Genomic DNA, 18,592 nt, shown 5'->3' with positions numbered 1-18,592 from the left:
CCTTGACTCTTAACTCACGCAGATATAGTGGAAGATCTCTATATGTTTGGTCATAATCTCCAACGACTTTCTTCATCGCTTTCTCTCGAGCTATGTATGCTTTTCTATATGATATGGTCACTCTAAACCTAGCTTTTATATCTGCTATAATCATACATGGCTTGTATTGTTTATTAGCAAGAAATTGCTCTTCAACAAAAGAAGCTACAAAGGATGAAGAGCATGCTTGATGATCAGCACTTTCCCTAATGGTGTCACATTGGTGTTCCTTTATATATTTTGTAACAATGAACTCTACATCCCCCCGGGCAACAACTCTCCATTTACACGGTTGATTGAAGCAGACGGCTTTTACTTTATTTTTCCGAGTGTCAACTGGATTATATCTCATATGTTTAACCATTACATGTTTCACAAGTGCATTCTTGAACTCTTGTCGAGAAGGAGAAATCTGTCCAACAAAAAATTCATGCTCATATGTTGCCTCTTCAATTGGCCTTTAGAGCAATCGAGAATTTAGAATATATAGATCATCAGCTATTGGGAACTCCTCCTCTAAGTCACTATACTGCTCTGGAGATAATTCATATTGTTCAATCTGCATATCATCAGCTAAGAATTATTGTACATCTGTATTACATTGCAATTCCTCTCCAATTCGGTTATAATACCCTTCCTCCTCACTCCAAGTAGGCTCAAAGTAATCAGCAAGTGTTGTACAGGGAGTCAAAACTTCATCTTCTTGAATACTAGCTTCTTCATTTAGATCAAATGTGAAATTACTGTTTCTATTTCTATTTGTGTTAGGCACACAACTATACTGCAAAGATGATGGAATATTTGTTCTGGATACTTCTACATTAGCTCCATTTCCAATGTTTGAATTTGTATCAAGTGTATTCCATATCTCAGAGAGAATTTCTTCGGTTATATGGTTGTCCCTGATAAATAAATTCCAAACTAATTAAGTCAATTTTCAACTACATAATCAAGTGATGTAATAGGAAGGGTTGAGCGAAGAAAAGATCTATATGATGTAAAAGCAAACTTTTAATCAAAGATCGCATTGGGCCTGATATAGATGATATCAGGCCCACGTTGGGCCTGATATCGATGATATCAGGCCCTTACTGAAGTAGACAATTCTTGTAAACTAGGACCACCACTGACTAAACCCTAAACCCTAAATAAAAAATGGTTAGCCAAACTTAACTATCAACATCAGAAACTAACAAGACTTAAATCGATTAAGTATTCTATTACATCATATTGCAGGTATTGTTGAATATTTATTCCCCACACAACCTAAATAAACCATAGCAACCATTTTTTCCACCACCCTTTGCTACAATACTGTAATTTTTATTTACCATCACTACCCTAATTTACAGTAATAAATCTATACATACATGTCTAAATCTTTAAATGTATTCTTCTACTAATTTTCCTCTTGCAAGAAGTTTGTCCTTCTCGGCTGACGTTCTTAACTGCAGTTGTCCTTTGATCTCCTCTTTAAACTCTTACGCCAATATCCCAAAAACTTAACTGGTCTATTGCAATCTCGCCAACCAGCACGAGCAGTAAAGCAAGCGCAGGGTTCATATTTCTTTCGTGTTTATAAAACCACGCAGAGGGATGGAGGGAGTGAGACGATGAGATGACGTGCATCCGAACCACAAATTAATTTTCAATTCGATTTGTGCCTTGGATGCTTGGAAAATGGTGACTGAAAAAGGTCGTTGCTAGGTAGTCAGAAGGGTAATCTGGGAATTAAATTTGTTAAACTGCGCCTTTTGATAAATATAAACCTACGATACTCCTTTTGGTAAATACAAAATACAAGCAACGATTTTTGGTAAATTGCCGAAAAAAATATAATCCTTTGTAATCAAAGACTGAACGTATTAATATAATATTGATTATATTACATTTAACAAATTTAATTATATTACAAATTTGATTATAGTATGTCTAATCAAACACGCATATTAATATAATATTAATTATATTACATTAAAAAATTATTACATTTCTGTTACCCCTAATCAAATACAGCCTAATTAAAAACTTCATAACATCTTTTACCCAGTACACTGTTAACCGATCACTGAGGCCGTTATCTCCGGCGCCGCCGCCAGCGGCAACCTACAGTGGCAGGAGATTCACCTGCATGCAGCGGAGCTGAGTGCAGAACTTCTGAACCTCCTCCATGGCTCCCTCAACCCGCCTTAGTGCCGCCTGCATCTCGCTGTGACAGATAATGCAAGTTGATCTAGAACAGGATCCGATCGTGCCGCTCTTCCAGCGCCTCCCAGACGCGGCAAAGCTTGTCAGTAATCATCTGCCGCTGGTGCCATTTCTTGAGCTCGCCCAGGCTGATCAAGCTCAACGAAGAGAGGCTGTCGAGGAGGGTGAGGCGGCGGACTAAATCCATATTTTAGGAAGGCGTTTGTGTGAAAGAATAGCGGACATTAAGCAAGCCAAGCCAAAGGAGGGTGTTATTCCTTGCTTTAGTGCAAATGTAGAACACAATACATAAACAGTATATGTTTCTTAATTAAATAGGACACATTCCAAAACCTATAGACCCTTTTTATATATAAAATGACTTGCAACAACATTTCATAGCAAGGCAAATAGGTTACATCACCTTATAAAGAATACAATTCAAGATCAACCATGCACCGAGGATGATTGTAAAGAAAAGGCCAAACCACGCATTATAGTAAATATTCAAAGCTGGATTCCTTTATCGTTTTAAAATTCTTTTTTTGTTTGATCTTTCTCACTAATGAGACAGAGTATAACTGGCTTCTGGCCCTGGAACCGTTTTGGTCAGTTATTCTGCTTGGTGCAGTTAAATCCATGGCATACAGAGACCCAAATAATGAGAACTAAAATCAACAAGATGGCGAGCACCACCAACTTGATCTTCATGTTATGCAACCACATTCTTTTGCGTAATTTAGTCCCCTGTTTCCGGAACCCTTGCGCCTGCCACAGGAACATGTTAAGCATAGTCATGCAACAATGTTATGTGGCTAAAACTTGTTTTTTAGTATGTTGGAGTACCTCTTGCTGCAAGTCTGTTGCCTTGTCTTGCAGATCATTCAGTTTCTCTCCACGTTCCATGGTCTGAAAAGCACAAGCATTGAACCAGAGATAGAATAAGACATAAGAGATGGACAAATTGCAAGACACATAACACAGCTAGCAACTTAGAAATTGTCACAGACCTCTGTTAAACTGAGATGAAGCTCACCTCATTCCAAAATGACTAATTTTATGAGAGCGACATATCCTTCTGATGTAGAAAGATTATGCACTAATTTACTTCTTGTTGTGCAACTAATGCTCGTGAAACAACTTAGCTTCAACCATCTTAGACACATTATCTCAGTTGTACTCATATGAGTAGTGTTATTTCTTTTCCCCTAGAAAATAGATACCATGGCTTTAGATCTCATGTTGGCTCACATGATATGGGGTGAGATATCACCTTCCACAAACAAGCCAAGACATCTGGAGAATCTTCAATGAAGGCTACCGGAAGCAATACAAGCTTCCAAATAGGCTTTCCCTCTCCCTCTCTTCCCTCAACTTACTAGTGTCCCCACGGGAGTGTCCAGTTGGCTAGAGGGTGCCAGCTTTGCTACAATGGGACAAGGGGTCAATTCCCGACAGGCGCATGTCCTCGGGGAAAAGAACTTCTCCCACCCTCTAGCCACTTGACAGTCGGCTATAAACTGACCCCATAATTTACCTCCCTTCACATAAGATGAGCTGTCAAGGGCGCCTGGGATGAGCGTAATCACCTTTTTCTACAATTGAAACCTAGCTCACCACAAAGAGGAGAAATGCACCATCCAGGATTCAAAATCACCATACTTCACTAGCGAACTCAACTAGGTGCCGAGATCAACTCACCTTACAACCATAACTAGATTCACATCGCCCCCGCGGGCTGGATCAACCGGTTAAGGCGTGGCATCCTTGCACAATGAGTCGTAGGGTCGAAGGTCCACGGACGCGCACTGGATGAATAATCTGGGTCGGCTGTGTTAAATTCCGGAAACACTACGCTTTATCCGGGCCAGCATTCACCGCTGATTTACCTCCTCCTAGGATCCCTGTGGGGCCAGGCCTAGGGGGCCGCTGGGCGGCGGGACCCGCCTTTTTGCACAATAACTAGATTCACATCACTTCAGTAATAACTACCTCACCTCAATTCTGGTTTCTTCCTCCTTTTTCTCTATCTGCTAATTGACAGCACCTCCGCACATCATCTACACCATCAATCTATCTTGTGCTAACTAAGAACCGAAATCCAATTAGAATGAGATTTTAAACCTTGGTAGATGCAACATTGATACTAAGGATGCGTTTGGTTCAAGTTATCGTGTATAACCTTGATTATGTGATTACCTGATAATCACATAATCAACGTTATGGGAAATAAAGCATAACTTACTGTTGTTTGGTTCAACCTAAGTAATGCAATAAAAACTTGTTTATTTGGAGATTTTAATGTATAACCTATTTTAATATTTTACTGTATTACCCTTTGTTACTAAATCAATTTATTTTTTATTTTATGTTTTTTTTACTTTTTAACATTCAGTTTTTTTTACTTAACGTTTTTTTCTTTTTGAACATTACGTTTCTTTTCTCTTTTTTTTTTTAATTTAACTTTATGTTTTTTTTATTTTACATTTTTTTCTCTGTTTTTTTCTTTACACATTACGTTTTTAAAAAAAAAAATTGAAGTTTAAGTTTTTTTTGTATTATTTTACTTTCCTAATAATATATTTATATAAATAAATAAATAATATTTTCAAAAATACAAATTTCTTTTTAAATAAAATCACATAATTTTATTTTTTATTTAGTTTTTATAATTTAAAATGAAATTTTCATTAATTTTAGGGGTATTTTTGTCCCAAAGTATAAATATTAGAGGATATTATTGGCCAAAAAATTTTGTTAACCCGGAATCAAGAAAACTCTCACTTTTCCGAGGTTTTCTGATTCTGGATTGCATGCTCCTTTTGCTGACGTGTCAGACATGAATCATTACTCGGGAATCGTCGATTACCTAAATCAAACAAGATTTTTATTAATAAGCTTGGAAGGATAATCAAGGTTATTAAGGATAAGCCTCAACCAAACGCACCCTAAAGGTTTTGCCATTAAGTTAGAGTTTGCGAAAAAAGAAAAAAAAATCTCAATTTAGACTTATTGACATGTTGAAATATTATATATGCCTGCTACACACGTAAAGTAATGAAGAATTTGATGATTATTTTAAGGGGCCCACTGAATGAACATCTATTGCTACTACATGAATATGGATATCCAGCTACAAAGGAGGTTCATAGTACAACCGGATAGTTTACTAGAATAAACCCAAAGACAACCACTGATGGGCTAGGAGTCACATAAGAGGTTGTCTAATTGGCATTTGTAAGACTGACAAAATAAGGAATAGTTTAATGTCATTTTAATCCGCTTAAGCTTCTTTTGGAAATTGTATCCATTTCTAGGACAGTGCATGAGTGATTAATGCACTTAAACACTGAGTGCTGAGAACAAAATTAATTAAAGTCATTATATATCCACAATAATGAAAATACTCACAGTATAGGGTACTATGATTCTATGAATGTCATAAAACCATGAAGAAAAGCAATTGAAATATATAACAAAGAGTCAAGCACCTTATTGATGTTCTCCAACATAACATTTTTAACTTCTGAAACTTGGACTTTAATCTTTATAAGCTTATCAATCTCATCCAAATGATCAATTATATACCGCATGTGCTCCTTTATGACTGGGCTGTGACAAAGAAACCTATCTCATTGTAACAGATGAAGACTAAATATGATAAGTCCGTCGAACAGCAATTTAATAGGAATACCTGAATTCTTTATTAAGACTCTTTGCTGTTGCTGTATCAGCTTTGCCACCTCCATATCTTTTTGTAAAATCTGTTTTCAGTCGCTCCAGGAAAGCAATAGAGACGTTTCTAGTAACAGTGTCTTTGGTAACAACACAATAGGCTGCACGAGTAGCAGAGAAAATAGGCATCTATATTAGAAGTATTTACATATACATCTATTGACAAAGTATGGTCCATCAAGAGGGAGCCCAATCCAACTCAAAATGTCTGGGCACTTTCGTAGGAATCTCTTTGTACTTAAGTATATATCATTTGAAGATGTGGAAGTAAGAGGTTGAATTTAATCTATTTTTCCTATTTCCTACTCTCTTTAGCACAATCCACTTGAATCAACCAGGAGTTTAGCGATGGTTTAACAAAGGGCAAATTTCCTCAAAAGTTCCAATCTTTATCAATATTATGGTTTTAACATTGCCGACGTATATGTAAAACCTCCCACCCTAACCTTAGAACTAACATTCTTGGTCTTTATCACTCTATTGTCAAGCACAATCACTAGACAACTAATGTGGCAATACAATATTGACCACTGCCGCTCACGTACACTTACAGAGCAACCTCTCTTCAATACCAACTATATTGGAAATATACACAGCAACCACTTTTCTTAATTTAAATTTATAGGGTATGGTGGGAGACCAAAGTAAAAAAAAAAGGTAAATAGGAGTCGATAGGCACATCCAATCTTTGCTTAGACGTGTGATCTAATCCCAAAGTCATACAATACAAGTTGGAATTTCATCAGGGGTTGCTAGGCGCATTCCATAATGCAGCGAAGCAAACAAGCACAGATCTAGGTCTTGCCATTGCGCATATCGAAGAACTTGTAGAGTGATACTCCCATTTAACTCCATGTGCTGAGTTGTGTAAGTTGTGGGCTATTAAAAGAAGTTTATAAGCTTAGATGAGTGAGCTACTCTTTCTTTTGGGCATAAGCATTTTGGGCTAACGGTTAACCCTGACAAGTTCAAGGGTTGATTCTCTCATCCATGCAGATAATAATAGTTGGTAACGAAGTGGACCTAATCCTAGGAGACAAAAAAAAACATTCAAGATTTGAACTATTAGTTGGACTTAGAGTTTAAGCAAAGCGAACCTTCAATGGGGAGCTTATGATGTGCCACTTTAGTCCTATACCGTGGGCTATTGGCTAACAAATGAGGTTTACAGTTGTGTATAAGCAAGGAATGTTAACTTTGCTTAAGGATTTTTGACTAATGGTTGGACATAATAAGTTGATGAGTCAATTCTTTCAGGGAAAAATGTTTGTTTTCTCTACTAGTATTTCCAAATGAATGTACGAATTAAGATGACGTTTTTATGTGAATTTTTGACAATATTTTGTTCATATTTCCTCTATTCCTTTTTGCATATTATATAAACTCAGATTCTCTTAATCCTGTAGGCTTAGGTACAACTCATTGTATCACTCTTCTCCCTTGTGCTTGTTCTTGTGAGCGTGATCTTGTGTTAGAAAAGATTGCTCTCGAATTCAATCAAGGTATTGATTTATTTCATCTGCCACTCTAAACGAAGATGCCACCACATGGCTTTCGTGTGGGGAAGATCACGTTTAAGAACATTACTTTCAATCTAAAAAGGGAAATTTGAAGGCTTCAAGAGGTCCATAAGTAGCAGCAGTCTAAGACTCTGAGGAACTTAAACATGTTGATCTTCTTGTTGAATTTTGTTTTAAATTCAAAGCATTTTGTTTTTGGTAGTGTTTTTAGTCCCACATTGCTAAGTGGAGAAGTTTGGAAGGGCTTATATAGGAAGTCCTTCCATCTTTGCTTAGCAATGATAAGGGGATCTACACGCATTCGCGGGCCAAGCCCAAATCGAGTGGATTTGGGGGGTTCGAGCCGGAAATCCATAAACCGAGCGTCACGTACGCGATTAACGCGCGCAGCGGGGGGTGCAAATCCCCAGCCCGTGGGCCTTGCGCTCACAGGCGATCTGAACCAAACCAGTTTGGTTTCCGGTTCGGTCTGAACCAAACCAGAGTTTGGTTTTTCGGTTTTGTTCCGCGCGTGAGGAAGGTGTTAGGACCAAAAGTAGCTAGAGGGGGGGGTGAATAGCTCGTCGCGTTCGCTCGGTGCGCTTCGTTGCTTGGCGTTGCTTGTTTCTTCTTGGATGTGCAGCGGAAAATACAGAAACAAACACAAAACGCTAACACTAGGATTTTACTTGGTATCCACCTCACAAGAGGTGACTAATCCAAGGATCCACACCAACGCACACACCCTCCACTATGAATAACACTCCTTTATGGTAACTACCAAAGGCGGAGAAGCCCTACAACACTCTCAATACAAGAAGAAGAAAGGGAAATACAAGTTAAGCAAAAGCTTACAAGATGTGCAGTAAAAACCCTAACCCTAACTTCTTCCTCTTGCAATAGATCCGCCTCTTGACTTGAAAGAACCTTCAAGACTGGCGATCACGTGTTTGTAGAGAGCTGTGGAGGAGCTGGAATGAATCCGAGAAGAGCTCGTGAAGAGATGCGAAGACCACGCTCGCTGCGGCTTTAAACCCCGCGCATCTCGGATCCCGATCGATTCAAATGTTCCGAATCGATCGGGAGGCTGGATCGATCCACGGATCGATCCAGCGCCTATCGCTCGAAGCAGCATCGATCCCGATCGATCCGGCGCTATCGCGCAGATCCCCCGATCGATCGGCCGATCGATCGGGACCTCGGATCGATCCACGGATCGATCCAAGCTCCGTGCTGGAAGAATCGGATCGATCCACCGATCGATCCACTCTGGATCGATCCGGATCGATCCAGACGGTTTTTGCCCAAACCAAGTCGAACCTCCCTAACCAACATCCGGTCAACCTCGACCGTTGGTACATCATGCCTCGCATCGGTCACTCCCTCGACCGGCCAGTCCTCTCCAAGTGTCCGTCAATCCCTTTGACCCACTTGGACTTTTACTCGTCGTGCAGTATCCGGTCACTCCATTGACCTACTGACTTCCACCGGATCGTCCAGTCAACCGACCCATCGACTTCCTTCCTGCCAAGTATCCAACGATCCTTTCGGCTTCACTCACTGGGACTTTCACCTAGCTTCACTCACTAGGGTTTTCATTCTGCCTAGCTTCACTCACTAGGACTTTCACCGGCTCACTCACCGGGATTCCTCGCCTAGCTTCACTCACTAGGACTTTCACCCCTCACCAGTGATTTTCATCCCGCCTTCACTCACTAGACTTCCTCCGCCTAACTTCACTCCTAGACTTCAAATACCCAGTCAACCTCGACCTCCTCGACTCTTCTTCGATCAATATCTTATCGTCAAACATCTAAACCCCAACCAAGACTCACTTGGTTAACCAGTCACCCTTGACCGAGGGATATCACTGACCAAGAAGGGACGCGGACGCGACATCTGAGACGCGCTTCGCTAGCGCAAGCGATGCCAGATCTTCTCAAAGTGAATAAAGGGACTTGCAGCACCTCTATTCTTCACTCAAGCCTCGAGCTCCTCCCTTCTCTGTGCGATTCATTCTGCACGGTTTTCTGCTTTCTTGTCCTGAGACTTGGTCTTCCGGCGATCTGAGGTTGGGTCCGAGTGTAGCGTCCGTTTTGGAGTGCACCTACGGACGAGACGAGCGGTTGTCGGATCTTGGGGGAATTTTGCCGGAGAGCCTTTGCACCGTGAGACGGCAATAAATTCTCTAAGGACAGTCGGCGTGCCGACGCTTCAACCGGATAACTATATTCTAAACCCTACTCCTTTATTTATCTATCTATTGCATGCTATTTTTTTGTGCGAATATAATACTGCTTATATTGCTTTATTATACAACATTCTTAGAGAATTTATTGCCCGCATCAATAGACATGATGAATGATAGGGTAATAGGATCTGATGAGGCTAGTGCTAGACCCGAAAAATTTTACGGGCAAAACTTCAGACATTGGCAACAACGGATGAAATTTTGGCTTACTACGCTAGGGCTATTCTCCGTTATAGAAACAGACCCTCCTTCACCTAATGAAGAGGAACACTAGTATCTTTGCCTTGAGAGGTTTAAGCAAAGGGATTATCTCGCCATGGAAAAATCGTACGCCCCTCGCCACTATTATGATGTGTATTGCCAACCTCTTCACTAAAGAGTCAGGAAATCTTTGGATAAAAATATAACTCAAGATTACGGTTTAGAAAAGTATCGTGACAAAATTCTGAACTTAAAATGGTTGAAGGCAATATGTGGTTGAAGGCATACATGAATTCCAAGTTCAAATTCATGGTCTTGCTGAAGGAGATATGTCATTACCTGAAAAATTTCAGGTCTTGTCTATCATCGAAAAATTGCCTCTGAGTTGGAAAGATTTTGGCATGACTCTTAAACATCGGAGAGGTAAAATCTCTCTAGAAGATTTGATGATTGCCTTAAATATCGAAGAAGAACATCGGAAGCAACATAAAAATGATGATACAAGAATGGCTATGGATTTTATTCCAAAGGCGAATGTAGTAGTCTCATCTGACAAGAAGAAATTCAAAAATCAGAAAATGGAGAACAAGATGAAACCCAACCCAAAGGTTCAAAAGAAAACTGGAACCAAACCTAAGCCTTGCTGGGCATGTGGACAGGTTGGACATTATGCCAAATTCTGCCCTAAGCGAAAGGACAAGGAGAAAAACCAAAGCAATACGTCCAACACCAAGGCACAAGTAAATGTCGTGACTGCTAGTAACGACACCAGCGATAGGTTTGTTACCTTCAAACCCGAACTAAACTTGATCTATCAACCCAATGAATGGTTAGTTGATACAGGTGCTAATGTACACTGTTGTGCTGATCACTCTGTCTTCCTTACTTATCAGGTAATAGAAGGCACTTCCGTGATCATGGGGAACCATTCTGCAGCCAGGGTGTTTGGGATAGGACAAGTTGACCTGAGGTTCACCTCTGGAAAAGTCCTGTCACTGCATGAGGTGCACCATGTTCCAGCTGTCTGTCGGAATTTGATTAGCGGATCAAAGTTAGTCCGTGCTGGTTATGAGTTGAACTTTAAATGTAATAAAGTTGTAATATTACATTTAGGAACCTTTATTGGAAAAGGTTACCTTAATGAAGGTTTATTCAAACTCAATGTAGAAAATACTACCTTAAATAAAACTAATATTGGTTGTTCATATAACATTGAGTCTTATGATATATGGCATGACAGATTAGGACATGTCAATTTTAATACCGTGAAAAGGATGATGAACCTTGACATGATTCCTAAATATGCTATAAATGATAGGAAAAAATGTGAAGTTTGTGTGCAATATAAACAAACCCGAAAACCCTTCAAATCAATTGATAGAAATTCTGATATTTTAGAATTAATCCATACTGATTGTTGTGAGTTTAACGGTGTAATAACGAGAGATCATAAAAGGTATTTCATCACCTTCATTGATGATCACTCTCGTTATTGTTATGTTTATTTGCTAAAAACCAAGGATGAAGCTTTAGATAAATTTATGGTTTTTAAATCTGAAGCTGAGAATTAAACCGATAAAACTATTAAGAGGTTAAGGTCTGATAGGGGTGGAGAATTTACCTCGAACCTGTTTCAAAAATTTTGTCAAGATACAGGTATAATCCATGAGGCAACTGCTCCATATAGTCCTCAATCCAACGGTATAGCAGAACGAAAAAATCGAACCCTTGAAGATATGATTAATTCCATGTTAGGCAGTTCTGGGTTACCCAACTTTATGTGGGGGGAGGCTCTATACACTGCATGTCATGTGCTAAATAAAGTCCCAATGAAGTCAAGGGATAAAATACCATATGAGCTTTGGAAAGGCCGAAGGACAAGTTTGAAATATCTTAAAGTGTGGGGGTGCCTTGCAAAGGTACTAGTACCTGAACACAGAAGGAAAAAACTTGGTCCAAAGACCGTAGATGGTATCTTCTTGGGTTATGCTCAAAATAGTATTGCATATAGGTTCTTGATTATTAAATCAGAAATTCCTGGAATAGATGCAAATACTATTGTAGAACTTCGCGATGCTACATTTTTTTGAGAATATATTTCCTATGAAGACGAGAACACCTCAATCTAGTATTCCTACTAGAAATGAGCCTTCTTCCGTAGAGGTCCCACTATCCGTAGTGGGTACACCTTCCTCAAGTCACTCTAGACTAAATGAATCTAGTGAGTATACAGAACCAAGAAGGAGCAAGATGCAACGTGTGTCTACGGATTTAGGCCAGGACTTTATCACCTATAATATAGAAGGTGATCCTGTGACATATAGAGATGTTATGGCTTCTCCTGAAGCTAAACACTGGAAAGAGGCTATTAAAAGTGAAATGGACTCTATTATCTCTAATGCCACTTGGGAGTTGGTAGATTTACCTCCTGGGTGTACCACTATAGGATGTAAATGAGTGTTTAAGAGAAAACTAAAACATGATGGGTCAGTAGATAAATTCAAAGCCCGCCTAGTTGCTAAGGGATTCAAACAAAAAGAAGGGATTGACTATTTTGACACTTATTCTCCTGTTACCAGAATTACTACAATCCGAGTGTCAATCGCATTAGCATCCATATATCATCTTGAGGTCCATCAATTGGATGTCAAAACGGCATTCCTGAATGGAGATCTAGAAGAAGAGATATATAGGATCACCGAGGATATGTAGTCTCGAAATGAGAATAAAGTCTTAGGTTAGTTAAATCTCTTTATGGTTTGCCCCAAAGCAAAGGGTACGAAAAATTGATAGAGCTACTATCGTCAGCTTCAAGTAAACGACTGATAAACGTGTATGCTAAAACGAAAGGTGATAATTGTATTATCCTATGTTTATACGTAGATGATATTCTACTATTCGAACTAACCTTTCTATTATTAAGAGACTAAGGCCTCTTAAGTGGTAAGTTGATATGAAGGATAGTCACTGATATGATTTAAGGTCAAGTCGACTGTTCAACTGATGGAATAACAATTTCTCAATCACTCTATGTTGAGAGAGTATTAGAGAAATATGGTTATAGCCAAGTTAAATCTGTTGTCACACCATATGATCCTTCAAAACTCTCCACAAGAATAATAATGGTGTGGCAGTGTCTCAATTAAGATACTCACAAATAATAGGTAGTCTAATGTATTTAGCTAATTGTTCTAGACCGATATTTCTTTCGCTATAACGAAATCAGAAGTTTACCACCGTCCGACGTAACGCATTGGGACGACAGTACTCGGATACCCAAAAGGTACTATATCTGGGGTCAGGTATGGGAGATTCCCTGTAGTCCTGGAGGGGTATAGTGATGCTAGTTGGATAGCTAGCCGTTACTGGTTATGTCTTTACACTTGGAGCGTAATAGCTATGATGTCTTTAAACAAACGATTATATCTCGTTCTACATCTGAGGTGGAATTGTGTGCTTTAGATACCACAATAGCTAATTGACTTAAGGGTCTTCTTTCGTAAATTCCCTTGATGGTAAAGTCAATACCTTCTATTTCAAGAGATGTGATAATCAAACAACAATAGCTCCAAGTATAACCGTAAATGAAGAGACATGCATTTAATAAAATCAAGTCTATTCTGAGCTAGTGTCTCTCGAGTGGTGTCATGGACTCGAAGTTCAAAAGACAATATCACGATCCACTCACAAAAGGACTTGATTCTGAGAAAATCAAGAGATCTAGTAAGGGAATGGGACTGAGGCCTATCCTGGTTTCATCTATAACGGCAACCTAACCTATCTGATTGGAGATCCCAAGAAGTAGGTTCAATGTGGTATAAACAAGTTATAAGGGTGAACCGTAAGCATCAAATTGATTGAGATGTAATCTCATAGTCTCTTCCCTGGATAGATGCTTGACTGCTAGTAAGGATGAGCTTGGAGGCTCTTAATGAGTTCAAGGTCTTATTGACAGGATGAATTCACCTATGTAAGTGTAACTGTGTGGCCGCAGTGTGGGGGGTCTAGGCAACTCCCCTTAGCACTTATGAAACAAGATTCGGTGGCATGGCCGTAATGCACTAACCCAGAAGAATTCAACCGTCACCCGTAATGAGTTGTTACCATTTGACTTCACATATAAAAAGGTTTAAGTTCAAGACCTAGTTCACTTCAAACCTATGTGAATAAGATTGGTGTACTTAGGTGAAAATTCAAACCGGAAGGTATTTTCACTAAAAGCTCATTGCAACCTAGCCTCAGGACATATTTTTTTTGTTTTTTGTTTTTAACCTAAATGATTTGAATTTGTGGGGGATTGTTGAATTTTGTTTTAAATTCAAAGAATTTTGTTTTTGGTAGTGTTTTTAGTCCCACATTGCTAAGTGGAGAAGCTTGGAAGGGCTTATATAGGAAGCTCTTCCATCTTTGCTTAGCAATGATAAGGGGACCTACACGCATGCGCGGGCCAAGCCCAAATCGAGTGGATTTGGGGGGTTTGAGCCGGAAATCCATAAACCGGCCACGCGCGTGATTAACGCTCCTAGGGGTAAATCTCACGCTGCCCACAGCGTCTTGCCTCGTTACTGTTCGAAACCACTTTTTTGTCGAACCAAACCGTAGTTTGATTTTTCGGTTTGTTCGCGAAGGGACGCCGACGTGACACCGAGACGCTTTCGCTAGCAAAGGTCAGATCTTCTCAGAGTGAATAAAAGGGGACTTGCAGCACCTCTATTCTTCACTCAAGCCTCGAGCTTTCTCCTCCTTCTCCCTTCTCTGTGCGATTCATTCTGCACGGTTTTCTGCTTTCTTGTCCTGAGGCTTGGTCTTCCGGCGATCTGAGGTTGGGTCCGAGTGTAGCGTCCGTTTTGGAGTGCACCTACGGACGAGACGAGCGGTTGTCGGATCTTGGGGGAATTTTGCCGGAGAGCCTTTGCACCGTGAGGTGGCAATAAATTCTCTAAGGACAGTCGGCGTGCCGACGCTTCAACCGGATAACTATATTCTAAACCCTACTCCTTTATTTATCTATCTATTGCATGCTATTTTTTGTGCGAATATAATACTGCTTATATTGCTTTATTATACAACACTTCTCTTCCTAACTAATTTAATTATCTATATGTATTTTTATAATAGTATCATTAAAGGAATTGACAGACCTAACTAGAAGCCTACAACGAGTAAATCCACCTTGCGAAGACGTGCAGATACAATCCAGTGGCATCTTAGTTCGCTCACCAGACATGAACACAGAAGATCTAGAACCACATCGAAATACCAGCAGGCAACAGCTCCCTTTTGAATCAAACAAAAGACTAAAAGCAAGGTACATGCATACGAAATCAGGGAGTTACCGTAGCCACTGTGTACGAGAAAGATGAAGGCGTGACCGTCGCACGCGTAGGTGGACAACTTGTCGGAGGAAGGCAGCTTCTGTAGGCACTGCGCCGCGATGGCAGGGAAGTTTCCAGTATACTCTGTGTACTCGGCTAGAACCACAGTCCCCCGCGCGACGAACCCATAGATGAACCACCCTTCCTTCCCTTGCTCCGCCTCCATCGCTCACTCCGCCCTTCTCCTCCTCGCTCGATCTAGATCTCAATGTAGCGAGAGTGAGCAGATCGGAATTCCACAATCTATCGCAGACAATTTCTTCCCGGATCGGATTGCTTCGCCGCCATGCCTCCGACGATGGCCAATTTCGCCCACCAGAAGCTACGCCGAAAGTCTCGTCTTTTGGGCGACAGCAGTCCACACAACTGCAGTGATCCTCGACGAAGTCAAGCAGCAAACAGCGAGTAGATATATCTATAAGACGCCATGTGGAGGATATCTCTGGGCGTCTCTCTGGGCGATGCTGAGCGATGAATTGACATCAGCAGCGGATTATTGAGCCGGTGCTGCCTGTTCTAGAAAGGTTGATTTTGTTATTACTTTAAATTATTATTTGTAGTTGCAATTTGGTCTTCATTTATTGAATTATTTATTTTCTGTCGCTCAAACTATGGAAGAAAGGAATCAAAATGTAAACAATTATTAGAAAACAAAATTAGTAAGCCTACTACTTAATTATTATTATTTATTTTTATATAATTCAGGTGTATGAGCTTTCTATAGACGACGGCAGGGGCGTGGCCACCGTGGGTGCTACAGTCCCTCTCATATTTTATTAAAAAATTATATATATATATATATATTATTTGAAAATTTTTATCATCATTTTGAGTAGCTGATTCATTATCATTCAATGTCGAAAATTGAAATTAATCATATATTTGAAAAGTTCATGATCTAAGTTATCCATTGATACCATTTCTACGAGAAAATATCATGATTTGAAATGTTAAGTATTGAATTTTAAAAATAAAATATATAATAATAATAAATGAACTAAATCGTATGACATAAAATAAGGAAGCTAAATTAAAATTGAATCAAGTTTGAACTAAATTCAACAGGTAAATATAGAGATAAGAATTATGTTGGTTCAAATTGGAATTGATTTGAAGTTGAATTATAACCGAACCAAGTTTAATGTTTAAATGAGTTCGAACAATTTAAAAATAATTAGGATATTTTTGATGAAACTTTTCATTTTTTTCTCTCCATCTTCTCCCATGTTACATCCCAACATACCGTATGTCATCCCTTTGCCCATTCCTCTCTTTTATTTTTTTCTTCCTGTTCTTCATCATTTGTTTCTTCTCATTCTCTTCTCCAACGTTAGTAAACCTATAATTTTTTCCTCTCCTCTTCTAAAGCACACGAGATTTTTTTCTTCTTCTTTCTCTTCTCGAGCAAGCAAGAAATACAACACCAGTTGCTGCCCTCTTCTAACAAGATCAAGCAGCCATCAACCCTCCTATTTTCTTCCTCTTCTGGTATTTTTTAGGATTTTATTGGCATGGCAAAATAGTCATGTTTTATCTTATTTTGCTCTCTTTATGTTATTGTCGAGTTCACCAAAACTAGTCAAGGTTGCTAACAAAGAAAGTAAATTCTTCTTTTTCTACTTCTTCCTCTTTATTTGATCTTTTCTATTTTTCTCAAAAATAATGATCTTTCAAGTTATTCCTTTCTCATTTCATGAATTTTTTAAAATTGCCCCTCCTAATCGAAAATCCTGACTACGCCCTTAGACAACGATGATCAGATAAATCTGCAAGTAGTTTCTCGTCTAACAATATGTTGTAGTTGAGATTTAAATCGCAAGTGTTTTAGAAACTTATGATCTTTGGTATGTAGACATTAAGACCTTCTAAACGTCGTTACTGTAAAGCAACGAAATAATGAAAAGGTATCAAAAAGAATGTTTACTGCGCCTATGAAAAGTGTTTGTTAATCATTCAACTTCTACCGAATTTAAGCAACCTGGTACTCATTTCACTATGAGATCGAATTCAAATTCGAGCCGAATCTAAATTATTGGCCGACTTCAGCCAACTATTAGATCAGTACAATATAATATGATACGATTTATAAACTAAGTCCATTTCGTGGCCATAATGTGGTGTTTTTTTTTTGTTGAAGTTGTTTAAAAAATTTCTAATAAAAAAAAGGTTTGTCGATATTAATTGTGACAGTTCAACAACAACCAACGTGAGATGTGATCTAAATATCTAATCATAATGAAACTGTCTTAGTTAGATGTGATGAAAAAATGAAGAAGATGGTTACAACCAATTGTGGTCGATGGTGTGTCTAGGAACCAATTTGTCCGACCAATATGGTTGCGAATGACAATGAAATGAACCAAAAATGATAATGTACATGTGTCACCTAACTTACGCTAGCTCTATAGTGTCTTTCTTACAACTTCTTACGTACATTTATAGGTAATCCTAATTTCCTCCGAATGGATAGTTAACTAGCGTATAACAATATTACTATCACAAAGTCAGAGCTAAATTTAAGTTAGTAGTTAGATGTTTATCTTTCTTCATATATTATTTAACTGTCCAAGAGTCTATTAGTCAATCCGTTATGTAGCTCTTTAGGCTCCGTTTAATTGGTGCGATAAGATTAATGGTATAGATGGGATAGGGATTAATAGTGTGATAAATAATCCTTTGAGAGAGCCAATAATTATTTATCACATCATTAATCCATATACTATTAATCATATCCCACCTACCAAATACTCTCTATCACACCAATAATTCCTAACACGATTAATCCTATCCCACAAATCAAACGAAGCCTTAGTATTAGCATGAGGATAGATTGATGGAGGCATTGAGATGATCGAATCACGTTTGTCACCATAAGTAATCCTACCCTCCTCTAGCCAAAGCTTTAGCATCACCCTCCTCTAGCCAAAGTTTTAGCATAGACGATTGGCGCATGGCATCTCTAGCGTAATGGCTAGGAGTCGATTCTCAGAAACTGACGACCTGGAATTTACCCCCACCATGCTCCTGACGCCTGTGTACTTAAATGTACATCCCTCTATATCTGTGGGGTCGACTCTAGGGCTGTTAATATAGCGGATCTATATTTTTTTTAGCATCACCCATAGTTTGTAAAATCACACCCTAACACGATCTTATGATCTGAAAATACAAATCAATCCTGGATCGTGCATAATCAATTTTTATGATAGAATCTAAACAGGATCGAAATAAAATCGATAGAAACTTTAAAAGATCATAACTTTAATTCGGTTGAATCACGATACTTATAAATTATAATATATCAA

At 38.9% G+C, this 18,592-nt stretch overlaps 1 protein-coding gene across 1 annotated transcript; it reads right to left on the bottom strand.

The window, feature by feature from the left end:
- Positions 1-2,471: 2,471 nt before the first annotated feature.
- Positions 2,472-15,681, bottom strand: LOC121992248 (vesicle-associated membrane protein 724-like). Its single transcript, XM_042546479.1, has 5 exons — positions 15,249-15,681; positions 5,921-6,062; positions 5,718-5,838; positions 3,073-3,135; positions 2,472-2,994 (listed from the first exon to the last, which is right to left on the bottom strand). Exons 1-5 carry the CDS (start codon positions 15,451-15,453, stop codon positions 2,836-2,838), a joined length of 690 nt encoding a protein of 229 aa, XP_042402413.1. The 5' UTR covers positions 15,454-15,681; the 3' UTR covers positions 2,472-2,835.
- Between the last annotated feature and the right edge of the window lie 2,911 nt (positions 15,682-18,592).

The sequence above is a fragment of the Zingiber officinale genome, chromosome 6B (assembly GCF_018446385.1).
Source record: "Zingiber officinale cultivar Zhangliang chromosome 6B, Zo_v1.1, whole genome shotgun sequence".
In the NCBI taxonomy this organism is placed as follows: domain Eukaryota; kingdom Viridiplantae; phylum Streptophyta; class Magnoliopsida; order Zingiberales; family Zingiberaceae; genus Zingiber; species Zingiber officinale.
Note: the sequence above shows the minus strand (reverse complement) of the source record. Positions and strands in the feature narration are given on the sequence as shown.

What these genes read in the sequence shown, in the direction of transcription:
- LOC121992248 (XM_042546479.1), bottom strand. Translation starts at nt 15,453, where the DNA reads ATGGAGGCGGAGCAAGGGAAGGAAGGGTGGTTCATCTATGGGTTCGTC. An exon ending in TCTCGTACACAGTGGCTACG is followed by an intron (nt 6,063 to 15,248) that starts GTAACTCCCTGA and finishes CTACTCGTGCAG; the next exon opens with CCTATTGTGTTGTTACCAAA. An exon ending in AGTCTTAATAAAGAATTCAG is followed by an intron (nt 5,839 to 5,920) that starts GTATTCCTATTA and finishes TCTTTGTCACAG; the next exon opens with CCCAGTCATAAAGGAGCACA.